The sequence below is a fragment of the Toxorhynchites rutilus genome, chromosome 2, assembly GCF_029784135.1.
Source record: "Toxorhynchites rutilus septentrionalis strain SRP chromosome 2, ASM2978413v1, whole genome shotgun sequence".
Lineage (NCBI taxonomy): Eukaryota > Metazoa > Arthropoda > Insecta > Diptera > Culicidae > Toxorhynchites > Toxorhynchites rutilus.
In genome coordinates this window covers 213,016,530-213,031,157 of record NC_073745.1, presented here as the reverse complement: position 1 = coordinate 213,031,157, position 14,628 = coordinate 213,016,530, and the positions used below count along the sequence as shown (strand labels likewise).

The following is a 14,628-nucleotide window of genomic DNA, read 5'->3' as shown; positions in this document are numbered from 1 at the left end:
AACTATCGGCCGATCAACAACCTTCGTGTGTGCGTAGGTCGAAGCTAACCAGTTCTGATTTAACATACGACCATCAGTGGACCGACAGAACAGTTTGAATGTAATCAGGAAGCTCATCAAACTAATTGTAAAACATTCGTCTGTTCTCTTTAGCACAAATCAGAACGTTGGTATGGGAGTAACTTTCCAGGATTTACAACACGTACTACGCAACCTAATCCCGAAACAACTCCCGATAATCCATTAGAGCCGGTCATGTACCTGATCTCGTGGAAACGGTATTTTCCTGCTGTCATTGTCATGAAGACTCACTGAATTTTATACCTTTGACGTATGATTATGCCTTCGGGAACCTATTGGGGGTACAAATTGAAAAACGAAAATCAGTCGCATCGTGAAAAATGTCCAATTTCAAACGCTTATTGCTCATTCATTTTACGATAGATTGATGAGATTTTTGTGTCAATCAATTTCGGCACTCCATAACAACTTTTTTAATTGAATAAAAGTATATATGTCATGAAACTAGCTATCGAACGATTGAAAAATCTCAACTGTTATCCAAATGGAAATATCTAGTTCTGGTTGGTCGCAATTGACGACACAAGTGGCGGCTCATGTACTTACATTTATTGCTCAATTATTTCCGAGATTAATGCATCAATCTAGCTGAGCACTCTATAACAATTAGTCACAATGAATAAAATAATATATTATATGAAACTAACTAACAAACAATGGAAAAATGTCTACACGGAAATACCTCGTTCTGTTTGGTTGAAATTGAAAATAAAAGCATCCTCACAATTATAGTTCAGTCATTTACTGATAAATTTACAAGAGTATTGCATCAATCACTCCATAACTCCATTGGGCACTCCATAACAATGTATTACAGTGAAAATGAATAAAATTATGGGCCTGATTCTCGAATACACTACGAATACACTTCACGGTGGAAACGGTATGAAACGCATTCGCGATGACAACGGTACGGTGTCGACATCTGGATGCGAGATTAGTATCCCACTAAATTTATCATTATAATATCAAATTATCTTCAGATGAAATTTTTGTATGGGATTATCATATAACATGAAGAAAACAAAGTTTTCCACTCACATTGAATACCAGTTTGATACGAAGAAGATAATTTTCATTAATGATTTTTTATTTGAAAAGTGCTCATTCTGCCTGAAAACTCATCATTATCTTCGACACTTCACTAACTCGTAAAACGTAGTTCAATGGCGTGCCGTTCATTTCGTTTCCATCGTGAAGTGTATTCGAGAATCAGGGCCTATATATTTTATAAAACTACAGACTTTAAAATCAAGGTGCCTGGAGGAATCGGCCTTGCAAGTACATAAATGTAGGGGGAGCTTTTGTTCCAACCGAAATGTGGTCACTAACAGAGATTTCAAAACCAAGGAAATCGGCGTTGTAAATATATGCAAGTCAACAGAGTTTCGTTTGGTGATCTCGAAAGCAGACTCGGTTTACTGACGAGTTTCGAACGAGAATGAAGTGTCTTTCTTAAGGCATGTCCAGAAGGTGTTCGAAGTAATTTTCTTTAAGTTGTCTGTTTTAAGCGACTTTAAGCGATTTAGGCTTTCTGTTTTAATGTGTTCATTTTCACCCAAGAACAGTTCATGTGGCGAGAAAATTTGGAAGAGTGAAGGCATATTCGAAAAAGTGATTTCCCATATGCTTTACATATCGTATTAGATGCTGTTAGTCCAATTAAAATTTGCATTGTGGTATTGTGTTTCGTTGGGTTTGGAGCGAGAATGGAAATGGTTTGAAAAAAATGGAAAGCAAAAATTATAAAAGAAAATTACGTTTTCCATTTTAAATATGATTTTCCTTTAATAAAGTAACATGTTTTTTGTGGTGAGAAAAATTGATAATTGTTTCCATAATTGTGATAATTGTGTAATCGGCATGCAACAGGCCGTCTAACGGAATCCTACGTAGACTATGCGGTCATGTCTCGGACAAAACCCTCCTGTGACTTTTTTTTATCCCATTTGTTTTTTTATTTGGGTTCATGAGCATTTTAGCTGTAACAGAGCCAGTTTTTGATCTTGTGCATGTTACATGTTCATGGTTTCTATAAATTGTAAATTACACAGTAGTCATTTTTTGGCGTGAGTGTATTCCTTCTGTTATTCCATTGTCCAGTTAGACCGGACAGCGGAGACCGTTGATATAGTCATTATAGTGTTATTAATAGCATAACAGTCCAATGTTTTTTTCTTGTTGCAAGCAGAGCTTGTCTGATGATTGTTGTGTGGACGTTTTTCTATAACAACACAAGGATGATCAATTGAGGGACCTGAGTTTTGAACTTAGTAAGTGAACGCGCAACCAATGTGGCCTTCGTAGCCACATACTCTTTACTACTACTTTACATTTTGTTCATTTATATTTCGGATGGTCTTACAAATCTCCTAATGATATGGCATTGTATTGGAATGATTTTTTTGTTATCAGTTCCAACAAAGTGCGTCATTAATTGGAAAACCAAGTATTGCTAAGTTATAGCTCAGGGGTTCTTCGTTGCCACATTGCACAATCGCCCAGGAGATGCATTTAAGTGGAAATTAGCATTTAGAGCTCGACAGTTATTCTCTAGACAAAAACTGTCTTCGACAAAGTTGTTACATACAACAGAGCGCTCATTTTTATGTTCTCAAAAATAGGGTGACCAAAATTTTCGATGAAATAAGAAATCTAACTTTCTTATCTTTATAGATAGAGATAAATATAGTTCGACAATGTTGTAGCCCCAGATATTTTAAACAACATTCTAGAACAAAGCTTTTTTCTATCTTTTAATATAATCGGTTTACCGCTTTTTTTTTAAATTGCATTAGGGTGACCATGAAAAAACGTTTTTTTTTGCTTAGACTTTTATATTTTAAATTTTTATCATTTTATTGTCGTCAATCAAAATTGTAGACCAATACATTCTTAATACTACTTAAAACTACTTACTTAAAACTAAAAATAAATCTAAAGAGAGCTGGCTGGATAATTTATCCGTTTAATTCAAAAGACGATTGAACACAATTTTTTTATTTATTTATTTATTTATTTATTTCGTCAAACCAGCGTAGACTGCTGCCCAAATATTAGAGTGAAATTTAACTATATCTTATTATATTCAAATAGTCTTTGAGCATTGACCTTGACATGATTACATCAATTATTTCACTGTGTTCGTTACAGAGGCTCATCATACGATTAATAGGACTATATTTGGCATAATTCGTTCCTCGGTAATCTATGTAGAAAATGTTAGGGTTTCTCAGGTGCCTAATCGGTGCGTCAAAATTTAGGTTTCCTAATATTTCCTCTGAGTCCACTCGTTGTGATATGATGTCAATAATAAATAGAATCATGGCAGAGTTCCGACGTTCTTTTAAGCTTTTCATATTGATTAGCATGCAACGTGCCTCATATGGAGAGATGGTATGAAGACCAACCTAGTTTACGAAGTGCAAATAATAGAAATTGTTTTTGTACAGATTCAATTCTGTCTTCGTGTGAAGTTATGTAGGGGGACCATACAATACTACAGTATTCGAGGATTGATCTGACGTATGTTATATACAATGTTTTTATTGTGTACGGATCGTGGAAATGGTAACTAAAGCGTTCGATGAAACTCAACATATTATTTGCTCTATGGATGATTGTATTATAATGGTCAACGAAGGTTAGTTTTGAATCTAAGACCACGCCTAAGTCTCTTACTCGTTGACAGCTACTGATGGGTTGATTTCCCAGCTTAACACCATTGTTCAATGGTGTTCTTCTTCTCGTAGAAGTCATCAAAGTGTATTTCCTAACATTGAGCTGTAATAAACTCTTAGTGCACCAATTATAAACTATGTTAACTTCATTTTGGAATGTTTGAGAATCTTCATCATTCTTTATTTCCATGTACAGCTTCATATCATCTGCGTAGATAAGTGCCTTAACACTATTAAGAAAAACGCAAACGTCATTAATTCTATATCAAAATTGTCTTCGTTTGACTTTTAGAGCTTATCAATTCCAACATTTTGCGATGCAGAACTTGTCAATATTTTAAACCTACTTAAAGCTATTGATGTTTTTTTACCCAAAAACTCATGATTTCAATTTTAATTTACTCAAACACAAAAAATAATATAGTGTTGGAAATCACACATCATATAGAGTGAAATATGCTCTTTCAAATGCCGCCAATAAACTTTGTTTATGTTTGCCCCAGAAAGAATGCAAACTATTGAAGAGAGCGTATTTTTTGGGAAGAAATATCAATAACTTTGAGTGAAGTTGAGATATTGACAAGTTCTACATCGCAAAATGTTTGTATTAGTATGTTCTTCTGAAGACAGTTTGTATGTAGAATTTGGAATATAAAAGTTAGAGCAAAAAACAGTTTTTTTCATGGTGACCCTAACGTAACTTAGAAACCATGCGCCATATCGGTTATTTTAAGAGATAGAAAAAAAACTTTATTTTACGAGGATGTCTCAAATAACTGGAACTACATCATTGTCGAACTATATTTACCTCTGTCTATAAAGATAAGAAAGTTATATTTTTTATTTCTTCAACAATTTTGGTCACCCTATTTTTGATAACATAAAAACGAGCGCTCTATCATATGTAACAACTTTGATGAAGACAGTTTTTGTCAATAACTTTGAGTGAAGTTGAGATATTGACAAGTTCTGCATCGCATAATGTTTGTATTAGTAAGCTCTAAAAGTCTTCCGAAGACAGTTTGTATGTAGAATTTGAAATATAAAAGTTAGAGCAAAAAACAGTTTTTTTCATGGTGACCCTAACGTTACTTAGAAAAAAGCGCTATATCGGTTATTGCAAGAGATAGAAAAAAACTTTGTTCTACAAAGATGTCTCAACTGGGACTACAACATTGTCGAACTATGTTTACCTGTATCTATAAAGATAAGAAGTTAGATTTCTCATTTCTTCGACAATTTTGGTTACCCTATTTTTGATAACATAAAAATGAGCGCTCTATCGTATGTAACAACTTTGTTAAAGACAGTTTTTGTCTAGGGAATAAATGTCGAGCTCTAAATGCTAATTTCCACTTAAATGTATCTCCTGGATCATTGCGCATTGGTTGCGCGTTCGCTTACTAAGCGATCGATCGTGAGTTTAAAACTCAGGGCCCTCAATTGACAATCTTCGTGTTGTTATAGAATTTATTCATTTATTCATTCATTCTATTGATCATTGTGGTGTAAGGTGGAACCTTTTGAATTACCGCAACCAGATACTAATGCGAATACAATGATACATCAATCTCTTAAAAAAATCTCAACTATTCTATCTATCAATTCATTTGTTCTTTTTTTAAATTTGCTGATTTCCCTCATTAAACCAGGCTATGCTATCTCGCCGAAATGCACCGATTGTATAATTATTTTTTACGCTATTCGGAAGGAGATTCCAATATGTTAATGCTGCTCACAAACAGAGTATTGCCATAATGCGACGTGTTGAACTGAGGAATTATCAAGTTTCTCATTCTCGAACTTCGGAATCTTTGCATTTTTTGTTGTAGATATTGAGGAGAGGAACAGTTAATTATTTTGAAATGAGTTAAGCATGCACGCAACTTCAAAAACTCATTAAATGGACACCCGAGTAATTGCTTTTGAAGGTGGCTGACTCTGGCATAACTGTTAAGATTGTAAAACGTATCTAATGGCGGGTTTACATTAGGGAGATCTATAGCTATAGATGGATTTATTCACGTGAAAATAGGTGTAAACGGGTGAGAATAAATATGATACACTTATTCGAGGTATATATAACTTGAATAAATTCAGCATATGTAAACGCTTGTGAATTTCTCACTGGTGAGAAATCACTAAAGTTGGATGCAGTTCTACTTCAGGTGACTAAATTCACCGAAAATATGAATATATTCATTATAGAAGTTCACGCTAGTGTAAACGGTTGATGCGATTTCTATAAATCTCATCATATTTCGTCACATGAATATATCACTAGTCTAAACCCACCCTAACACAACTGTTCAGAGCAACTCGCAATCTATCCACAATATCTCTGACTGAAGCATTTAGTATAAATTCTGCACCATATAGAAAAAGAGGAAAAAGTAGGGATTTGAGAAGCTTTAATTTAATTCAGTACTCTTCATGTTAGATGTTAGCCAAAAATGTCGAAGTAAAGGGTGTGTCACATCAAATTGCATCACGGAAAAAACGCTGTAGAAATTTAATTTTTAGGAGTTATATCTTCAGCTTTCGCTTATAATCAGATAAGAGTGTATAGATCACGTTGGCCATGCTTCACTGTCAATTTTTCGTAAATTTGGAAAAATGTCGTCGAACGAAAAAGAGCGTCGTGAATTAATCCTGTGCACTCATTTCGAGAATCCGGAGTTGTCACATCGGGACATCGGTAAGATGCTGGAAATCGTCCAATCCAAGGTCAGCAGAGTACTAAAACGATACTTCGAGAACCTAACCATCGAGTGGAAGGTGAAGTACGGTAAAAATGGATGCTCCGTCAGTGAAAAAGATCACAAGCGCGTAGTTAAGCAGTTTAGACGTGATCCGAGAAGTTCGGTCCGGGATGTCGCCAATAAGCTGAATTTGTCAAGTTCATTCGTCCAGCGGACCAAGCAGCGGGAGGGCCTGCGTACATACAAGGTTCAGAAGGCTCCTAACCGCGACGAAAGGCAAAACATGGTGGGGAAGACGCGAGCCCGGAAGCTGTAAACCGAAATGCTGACGAAGCCGCATTGCCTGGTAATGGACGACGAAACGTCAAAGCGGACTTTCGTCAGCTGCCGGGCCTGTTGTTCTTCTCCGCAGAGGACAAATTCAGCGTTCCGGAGGAGATTCGCAAGCAGAAACTATCCAAGTTTGCCAAAAAGTACATGGTGTGGCAAGCGATCTGCTCTTGCGGAAAGCGGAGCGCCCCCTTCGTGATGACCGGCACGGTAAACGGGCAGGTTTACCTTAAGGAGTGCCTACAGAAGCGCTTACTACCACCATTGAAGCAGCACGAGGGCCCGACCATCTTCTGGCCGGATCTCGCTTCGTGCCACTATTCAAAGGACGTGTTGGAGTGGTACGAAGCCAACGGGGTCACCTTCGTGCCAAAGGAAATGAACCCGCCCAACGCGCCGGAGCTTCGCCCAATAGAGAAATATTGGGCGATTATGAAGCAGGCCCTCCGGAAGAACCCAAAAGTTGTCAAATCGGAGGCGGACTTCAAGAGAAAATGGATTTCTGTTAAAAAAAACTACAACCTGACGTTGTACAGAACCTTATGGACGGGGTAAAGAGGAAGGTGCGAGCATACGGGCTTGGGCTCGAAGTATGAATAAAAAGAAAATGCCAAAAGTTGTTTAATAGTTTTTATTTTACTGTCTAAAATTTTCAAAAGGATCGGTCTACTGGGCGAATTTCTACAGCGTTTTTTCCGTGATGCAATTTGATGTGACACACCCTTTATATTGTATACTTTTGAGCACATAAAATGTACATGTCCATCGGGATCAAGATCAGATGTAACAATAAAACCAAAATTAGTATACTTGCCAACATATTCGATAACATTTCGGCCAAGGAGAATATCGGGGAACAGCAAACGACTTCGATTTTGAGATATGAGCATCGCCTTAGTTTTATCAAAATTAACGGTAAGATGATTTTGACCGGACCAATTGTAAACTCTTTTCAAATCATCATTAAAAATGTAACCATCTCTTCGATAGACTGATTAGTAGAGCATAAATATATTTGGACGTCGTCAGCAAACATATGAATTTGGCAAGATTTTAAAATAGCTGAAAGATCATTTATATAAAGTGAGAACATGTGGATCCCTGAGGCACTCCAGATACTATGTTCACAGAATGAGATTCTTTTCCATCTATCGAAACAGTTTGAGATCTTTGAGATAAGTATGATTGCATGAGACGAATCGAATTACTTGAATAACTTGAATAACTACGTCCACGCAACAATCATCAGCGATGGAGATCGATTCAGTGTCGGAGTCCTGGCCTCTCTCTATCCATATGCAAGCTCTGCTTGCAATAAGAAAACATCGGGCTGTTGTGCTATAAATAACACAACAATGATCATATCAACTGTCACCGCTGTCCGGTTCTTCAAGTCCATTCAGTTTGAATAGTCATCTGATTCAGACTCCTCAAAATAAAATTATTACTTCTCGGTCTGTGAGAAATATGCAAGAAGAATGGGAGGGTTGAAAAAAATGGTTTTCCTTTTTACTACGCTTTATATGTCTTTTGGAGAGTTTTTAATCGTTTGGTTTTAGTTTAAAAAAAAAAGACAGGAAACTTGTGAAAAATATAGAGTTTATTATTCATGGCACTACGTTTTAGGTAATTTATACGCGAAGTCCAATTTTGAGTTACTTTTTCGAGCATGGTATCTCACCGATATCACACCGATAACATGTGTGATATTGTCTTCAAGTGCCTGAATCGATGCTGGTTTATCGGCATAAACCAGAGATTTGACATACCCTGACAACAGTCACAGTTTATTCGCATATAGCGTGTGATTGTTGGACATTCACTTATTCCGCGAATTAAATCACGACTTAGGTCGCTTTTATAAGTTTTTCACATTTCTCGTTACTATATCCTCATCGCAATTGAATCAAACATTTTTTTACATTTCTGGGGTGCTTATACGTTCGTAATTGAATTCAAAGATATTGTTTCTTTTGATGCAGATTTCACTTTAGGGAGCGAGGTGGCAATCTCAATTCCATTTCAAAGATTGATTATACATTTGATATTCCCGCTAGACATGCTCGTATACACGATTCAACAACGGTTATCGGTGTTTACTATACTCGATTTATGTTTATTATGTTATTTGTGTGCATGAAACACGTTCCGTTGCTATAATTTCTACTCTATTTTGGTTTATTTTCTTTTTTCTTTCTATTTTGCCAAACACCACACAAAAACCCTAAAATACAATGTAATGTTGTAATGATTTCGGTTGAAAACTACTTGCCCACCCACGCCATCTAACACACGTACACACATGTCCGTAACACGTGCAAATCACGTGCTCTCAAACAAACTATATCCCCCTGATGGTGCCGGAATTGTTTTTCTTTGGTCGATACTCGATGAAGTTGGATAATAGAAGCTTTAGTAGTGGTGGTGGTGTGATGAGGGTAAGTAGTTGAAATAGAATTTATTTGGTTAAACTGAGTCTTTTGCATGAAACAGCATCTCTATAAGTCTTCAGTTAGTTCTATCGGGAATGAAGAGTTGTTATTTTACGCGCGATTGTTTTTCTTCCTTTCTGTTTGCAGGATTCCAACAGCAGTGGTCAAAGACCACAATCGAACAGCCAGGGAAAGACTGCAACTAAACAAGGCTATTCACCGTCTACTTACTGGACTGCGCAGAACTAAATACATGTTTACATTTAAATTAACGCTCTAGTGCTCGCGAGGTGTATTTCGAGCAATTTGAAGTTTGCAGATGAACCGAAGTCGAGGCAGAGGAAAAGTGCTAACAGGTACATCCGGAGAACATTCATCAAGAAAGAATTCATACAGACACATACATTCACTCATAGCTGCAAATAGACAAGCATTCATTTACCGAGAGCTTTTTCGTTCATTAACGGTACGGCGAGTCGAAGATTGAACTGTGTGAAAGAGATATAAGAAGAAGATTGAATATTTCAAAGCAAACAAAAAAAGATCTACTTAAAATTCAGCCGAACTCGAATGAATTTGAAAAGTAAATACATTAAGACACTCATTTAGAGCAAATAGAAAATCTTTGAATCAATTCAATGAAACAAAAAAAACATTCGTAAACCAGGACAAAAATTAAATACACGTTTACTATATAATGAGAGCAGCTGTAAGTGAGTATTCTCGGTTTTCGTTTAATTTTGAAATAAATGAGTCTTCTTTTTAATCGTTTTGTGTAATTTTAATCGAACCAGTCGTGCAAGAAGGGAGATGGTTAAACATAATAGTAGCAAGCGCAAGTAAATGAAATGGAAATAGTATACAAAGAGCGCGTGCGTGAAAGCCAGCAAAAAAATACATAAATAAATAACATGTTCTGTAATAATTTAATTTAAATGTAGAAACGAAATTTCTAAATATACCTGTAAACATTTTATTCTCGATTATTTATTTCCGAACCCAGAGAACACCCTGTTTCATAATAACCCGCTACCCAGTACTCGAAAAAACGTTCCGGAATGCGTATATTCCGAACAGCACCGAATTTACTGGATTCTTGATCAAAACGTGACGTTTTCTTAAACCGATTGGCATTTCCAAAAAAGGTCCAACAATGATTTCAAGCATGTCAATGAACTCCAGATAGTCATAACATCATTCCTCGCATTTTTAACGCTGATGGTTGGCTCAAATTTAAATTAAATTTATTAAACATTTTTTTCGCCTTAGGCATCAACAGTGGAAATAATTCAACAAGTGAGCAATCTAACAAATAAGAGGTATATTTTGAGAGCGAATGCGAAGGTGAATCATGTGTTATGCATTCTTTCTTCCAACTTTTCTTTCGTTCTCATGAATGTTGTATGCAACATAAAATTGTGTACAATAGTTCGTTCTATCAAACAAGTTAGCAAGACCTTTTTTGAATCGAATTAGAAATAAGATGCAAGATTTCATACATCACTCATATTTCATGCAACATTTCATCGATGCAACGAGGAAAGTGTCGCCCATACAGTGATCGTTAGTTAACCCCTTGCCGTATGATTTAATTTCCAACAACAGGGCTCAAACACGAGCACATTGAATCGTTTCGATACTCGGTTGAGTGTGTGCATCTTACTTGCGATCGTAGCAGTCCCGCATCATCACACGCCTGAAGCATGTATCCATTTCACATCGATAGACCAGGTGGTTCGGCGTTATACGTGAAAGAGGTTAATTGGACCGGAAAAGCAATACAATTATCGAATTTCACTCGCTAACTGGACTGCAAAACAGCAAAAGTTATACTTCAAATTGAAGATGACATCTATTATAACTGCTTTGCTAACTGGGCTAACGTACGCCCAGTTATAGATAAGTCCAGTTGAAGATAGTCCAGTTAGTGAATGACTTCTGTATATGACGAGTGTTTTCCGGGCTGCGGCAACATGGGAAATTGGACAGCGAAAATTCATATTCGATGTAATCAATGACGATATTTTTTTTGTTTGCCGATCCACATATACTTCATCTACCATTCCACCCTGTTATGTGTCTAAGTTAAACTAACAGATCTCTGAACAATGAAAAGAATTACATTTAAAAAACAACCGTTCTGAACAATCACAGTCCTACGTCAAACTACCGTCCGTGCCCATAGCTCAGATCCTAATACTTTTTTTATGGCGTCAGCCTAACGGGCCGGGAGTTCAATATTTCGACAATGTTGGTGAGTATTACAAGTGTTCTCATAATTGGGATGTTGCAGCCTTTAATACTTCAATGCTACATGCATACGTGTGCCCGACACGGGATACTTCCTATTGGGATGCAGCTGACCGTTAATCAGCAACGTCCCCCTATTCTGTACCCCATATCTAGCGTGGTGCGTCTTTCTCGACTCGAGAAATCCAGGAATCCAGAAATTAGTGCCCAGCGTATGAAATTTAATACGTAAAAATGTCCGTTTTTGAAAAACTGTTTTTGATGAAACTAAAGTGTTAAGCGCATTTTAAATGATACCACATGGCAATTTAAGAGTGTTTTTATTGTCAGTGTCCTTTTTGTTGTTTTATTGTGTATTGAAGCTTACAAAGTTTGTGTTTCCCGCAAAAGTCGTAAAGTAAACATAACCTACACCTGGGCAGTAATGGGTTAAGCTCATTGGCATCAATTTGATATGTCGATGGTCTGAAACGGTTCAGTGGTTCAAAAGTTATGAATTTAAAAAAAGTCATTTTTGGAAAAAGGGAAAAAGTGTATTTTTCGGACCACCCTAAAATGGAAATGGGCAGCCTAACAAAAAAAAATAAAAAGATACGTGTCTAATATTTTGCGATAAGAAACAAAACTACCAATTCTCACGAAGATCTGAGAAACACTATATCGGTTTGACATGGAATGGCTGTATAATCGAGAATCGACTCAAACTTTAACCCTTTCGCTACGAGCGTCGTCTATAGACGACATCCGCGCGACGTCCTGTGTGTACGAGTGTCTTCTATAGACGACATCCAGCTGTGTGTACGAGCGTCGTTTTTAGACGCCATGAGAGTAATACTGCACATCGATCACACCACCGCGATGTACATACTTTTCGGCGCCATGCTCCGTACAGCCGTAGCACTCCGCGGGGCACACTGCTGTATTGAAAGGGTTAAAGAACATAATCCTTACATGGAGAATAACACACATTTACCTTTTATAAAAACTAGAAGTGGATTGTATCTACGATAGAACTACAAGGTTGACGTAGGACTACCGATGGCTTGGTAATCATTTGTTGGATGTTGCGTCTGAATCAATTTTCGATGAATGAATGAAAAAAACTCTTTTGAACTTATTGGTGTTCCTGAGAGGAATCGATGATTTTGCGTAGTTTTGTGGAAGCAATTGGTTGATACAATTGTGTGCGTGTGTGTTTGAGAGAGATAGACATAGAGAGAGAAAGAGAGAGAGACGGCCATCTATCCGGTGGACTCCTTTTTGGCTTTAGGAGGAATCTTAAATGAACCATACGCTCCAGTGCCCTTTACACAAACCGTTGTGTTCCATCGGTGTCTTGATTGCGGTCATTTGCATTTGGATAGATTATGTTCTTCGTTACAAGTAAATTTAATGACAGTACTTTTACGTTTGGTATGATGACATCTTGGTTTTGAAGTCTGTGTTAGACAAAAACATTTCAATCGGAACAAAAATTTCCCCACGCTCCATGGATTTGAAGTCTGTGTTAGGGAAACACTGTAACTGGATTTATTCGGCAGATGTGAAAAGTGTTTGAATTCAGTGTATATTAATTCGTATAGTAATAACTAATTTAATTAATTTAATAAACTAATTGGTCACATGCAAAAGCATGTGCGGATTTCTTTTGTTCGTTCTATCTCTCTTATTCGAAAGCAGCTCGCGTTGTCGGTAGAGCTATGAGGGCAGGGCGGGTCTGCAACGAAAAGAGAGAATTTCACGGTGACACAACGTTCACCCGTCAAGTACAGGAACTGATTGCACCTAATCGCTCCTCGCACGCTCGGTGAGGACGCTGATTCAGGTCACAATCAGGTTCAGGCTTACCTCCACCAACCGCTCCCGTCGGTTCAGGATACGCCTTGAAGGAAGCTGCTTCCACTTGTGGGGACTCGATGACTCCTTGGCGATCATCCTCGCGGTCCACCCACGACCCCTTCCGGTTGGCTCGTTTGACTGCGGCGATCAACGGATGCCTCTACTTAGTACACCACTTCCACTCGCGGAACTACAATGGAGAAGGCAAATTTCGACAAGCTAATCAAATGAGGATGTCGATTAACGTGTTGACTCGCTCACGGCTCAATCCAGAAGAACTCGTCACTCGTCGCGTATCCACCATCAGGACTCTTCGCCCCGTCATGGCTGTCGTTTTGGGCTTTCGCCGAGGAGAGCCATTTCACAAATGACAGCTGATGTAGGGATAGGACTGTGAAGTTTATGGTAGGGAATGTATGGATAAGGAAATGGATCGGGAACAGTGGGATTTGGCATACCATCACCGTCATGATTTCTTCCTCGTTATCCTCATGGATTGTGTTCCTAGCGACAGGATACAACAGTCCAAGTAAGTGACGTGCTAATAATCACGTCACCGATTCTGCTCTCTCAGAATCGTTACAACACATTTCAGTGGGAATAAAATACCCCCGACTTGCATGTATTTGCAAAGCGGATTCCCCCAGGCACATTGATTTTCAAGTCCGTGTTAGGGAAACACAGCTCGGTTGGAACAAAAATACCCCCTACTTGCATGTATATTTGCTAAGCGGATTCTCCCAGATACATTAATTTTGAAGTCTGTGTTCGGGAAACCGTAAATCGTGCCAATCAAAAAGCGTTTAGATAACGCTTGACATTTCACAGTAATTCAATTGTTTATCTAATGAAAAATAACATTTTATTAATTGCGCTAGAAGCGTAGGAATATTCCGTATCAATTGATGCAAACATCTTTCCGATCCAGTAAGAAATGTTCGAGTTATAAGCATTTGGAATCTTTCATTTTTTCCTACATGTTCTGTGTTTAGGTTTTCATTTTATCCCCCATATACTCCGGTTAGACGTAGTCTCACGTCAAAACAAATGCGTACATGGTGATATTTTCCCAACCCGTAATCTCTCTCTCTCTCTCTCTCTCTCTCTCTCTCTATATATATATATATATATATATATATATATATATATATATAAATGTTGTGTTCGTTTGTGTACGCGTCAAAAACTCGAAAAGTACGAAACCGATTGAGCTCAAAGCTCTCTGAGGAATGTTGTTACGGCATAAAAAATTGAAAAAAAAAATGGAGGAAAATGATCTTTTATATGGCCATAGTACGTTTCTGAAATTAAGCC

General features: G+C 37.5%; 1 protein-coding gene across 10 annotated transcripts in view; it reads left to right on the top strand.

Moving 5' to 3' along the window:
* LOC129771918 (protein lingerer) overlaps positions 1–10,201 on the top strand; it is a 29,202-nt gene extending 19,001 nt beyond the window's left edge. For 7 of the 10 annotated variants that reach the window (XM_055776058.1, XM_055776055.1, XM_055776064.1 and 4 more), the window contains 2 exons: positions 9,190–9,231; positions 9,373–10,201. In XM_055776058.1, the coding sequence (XP_055632033.1) occupies positions 9,190–9,231; positions 9,373–9,474 (144 nt within the window). In that variant the 3' untranslated portion in view covers positions 9,475–10,201. The remainder of the gene's footprint in view (positions 1–9,189; positions 9,232–9,372) is intronic. The other 3 variants (XM_055776062.1, XM_055776060.1, XM_055776063.1) reach the window with 2 other exon arrangements.
* Positions 10,202–14,628: the final 4,427 nt, after the last annotated feature.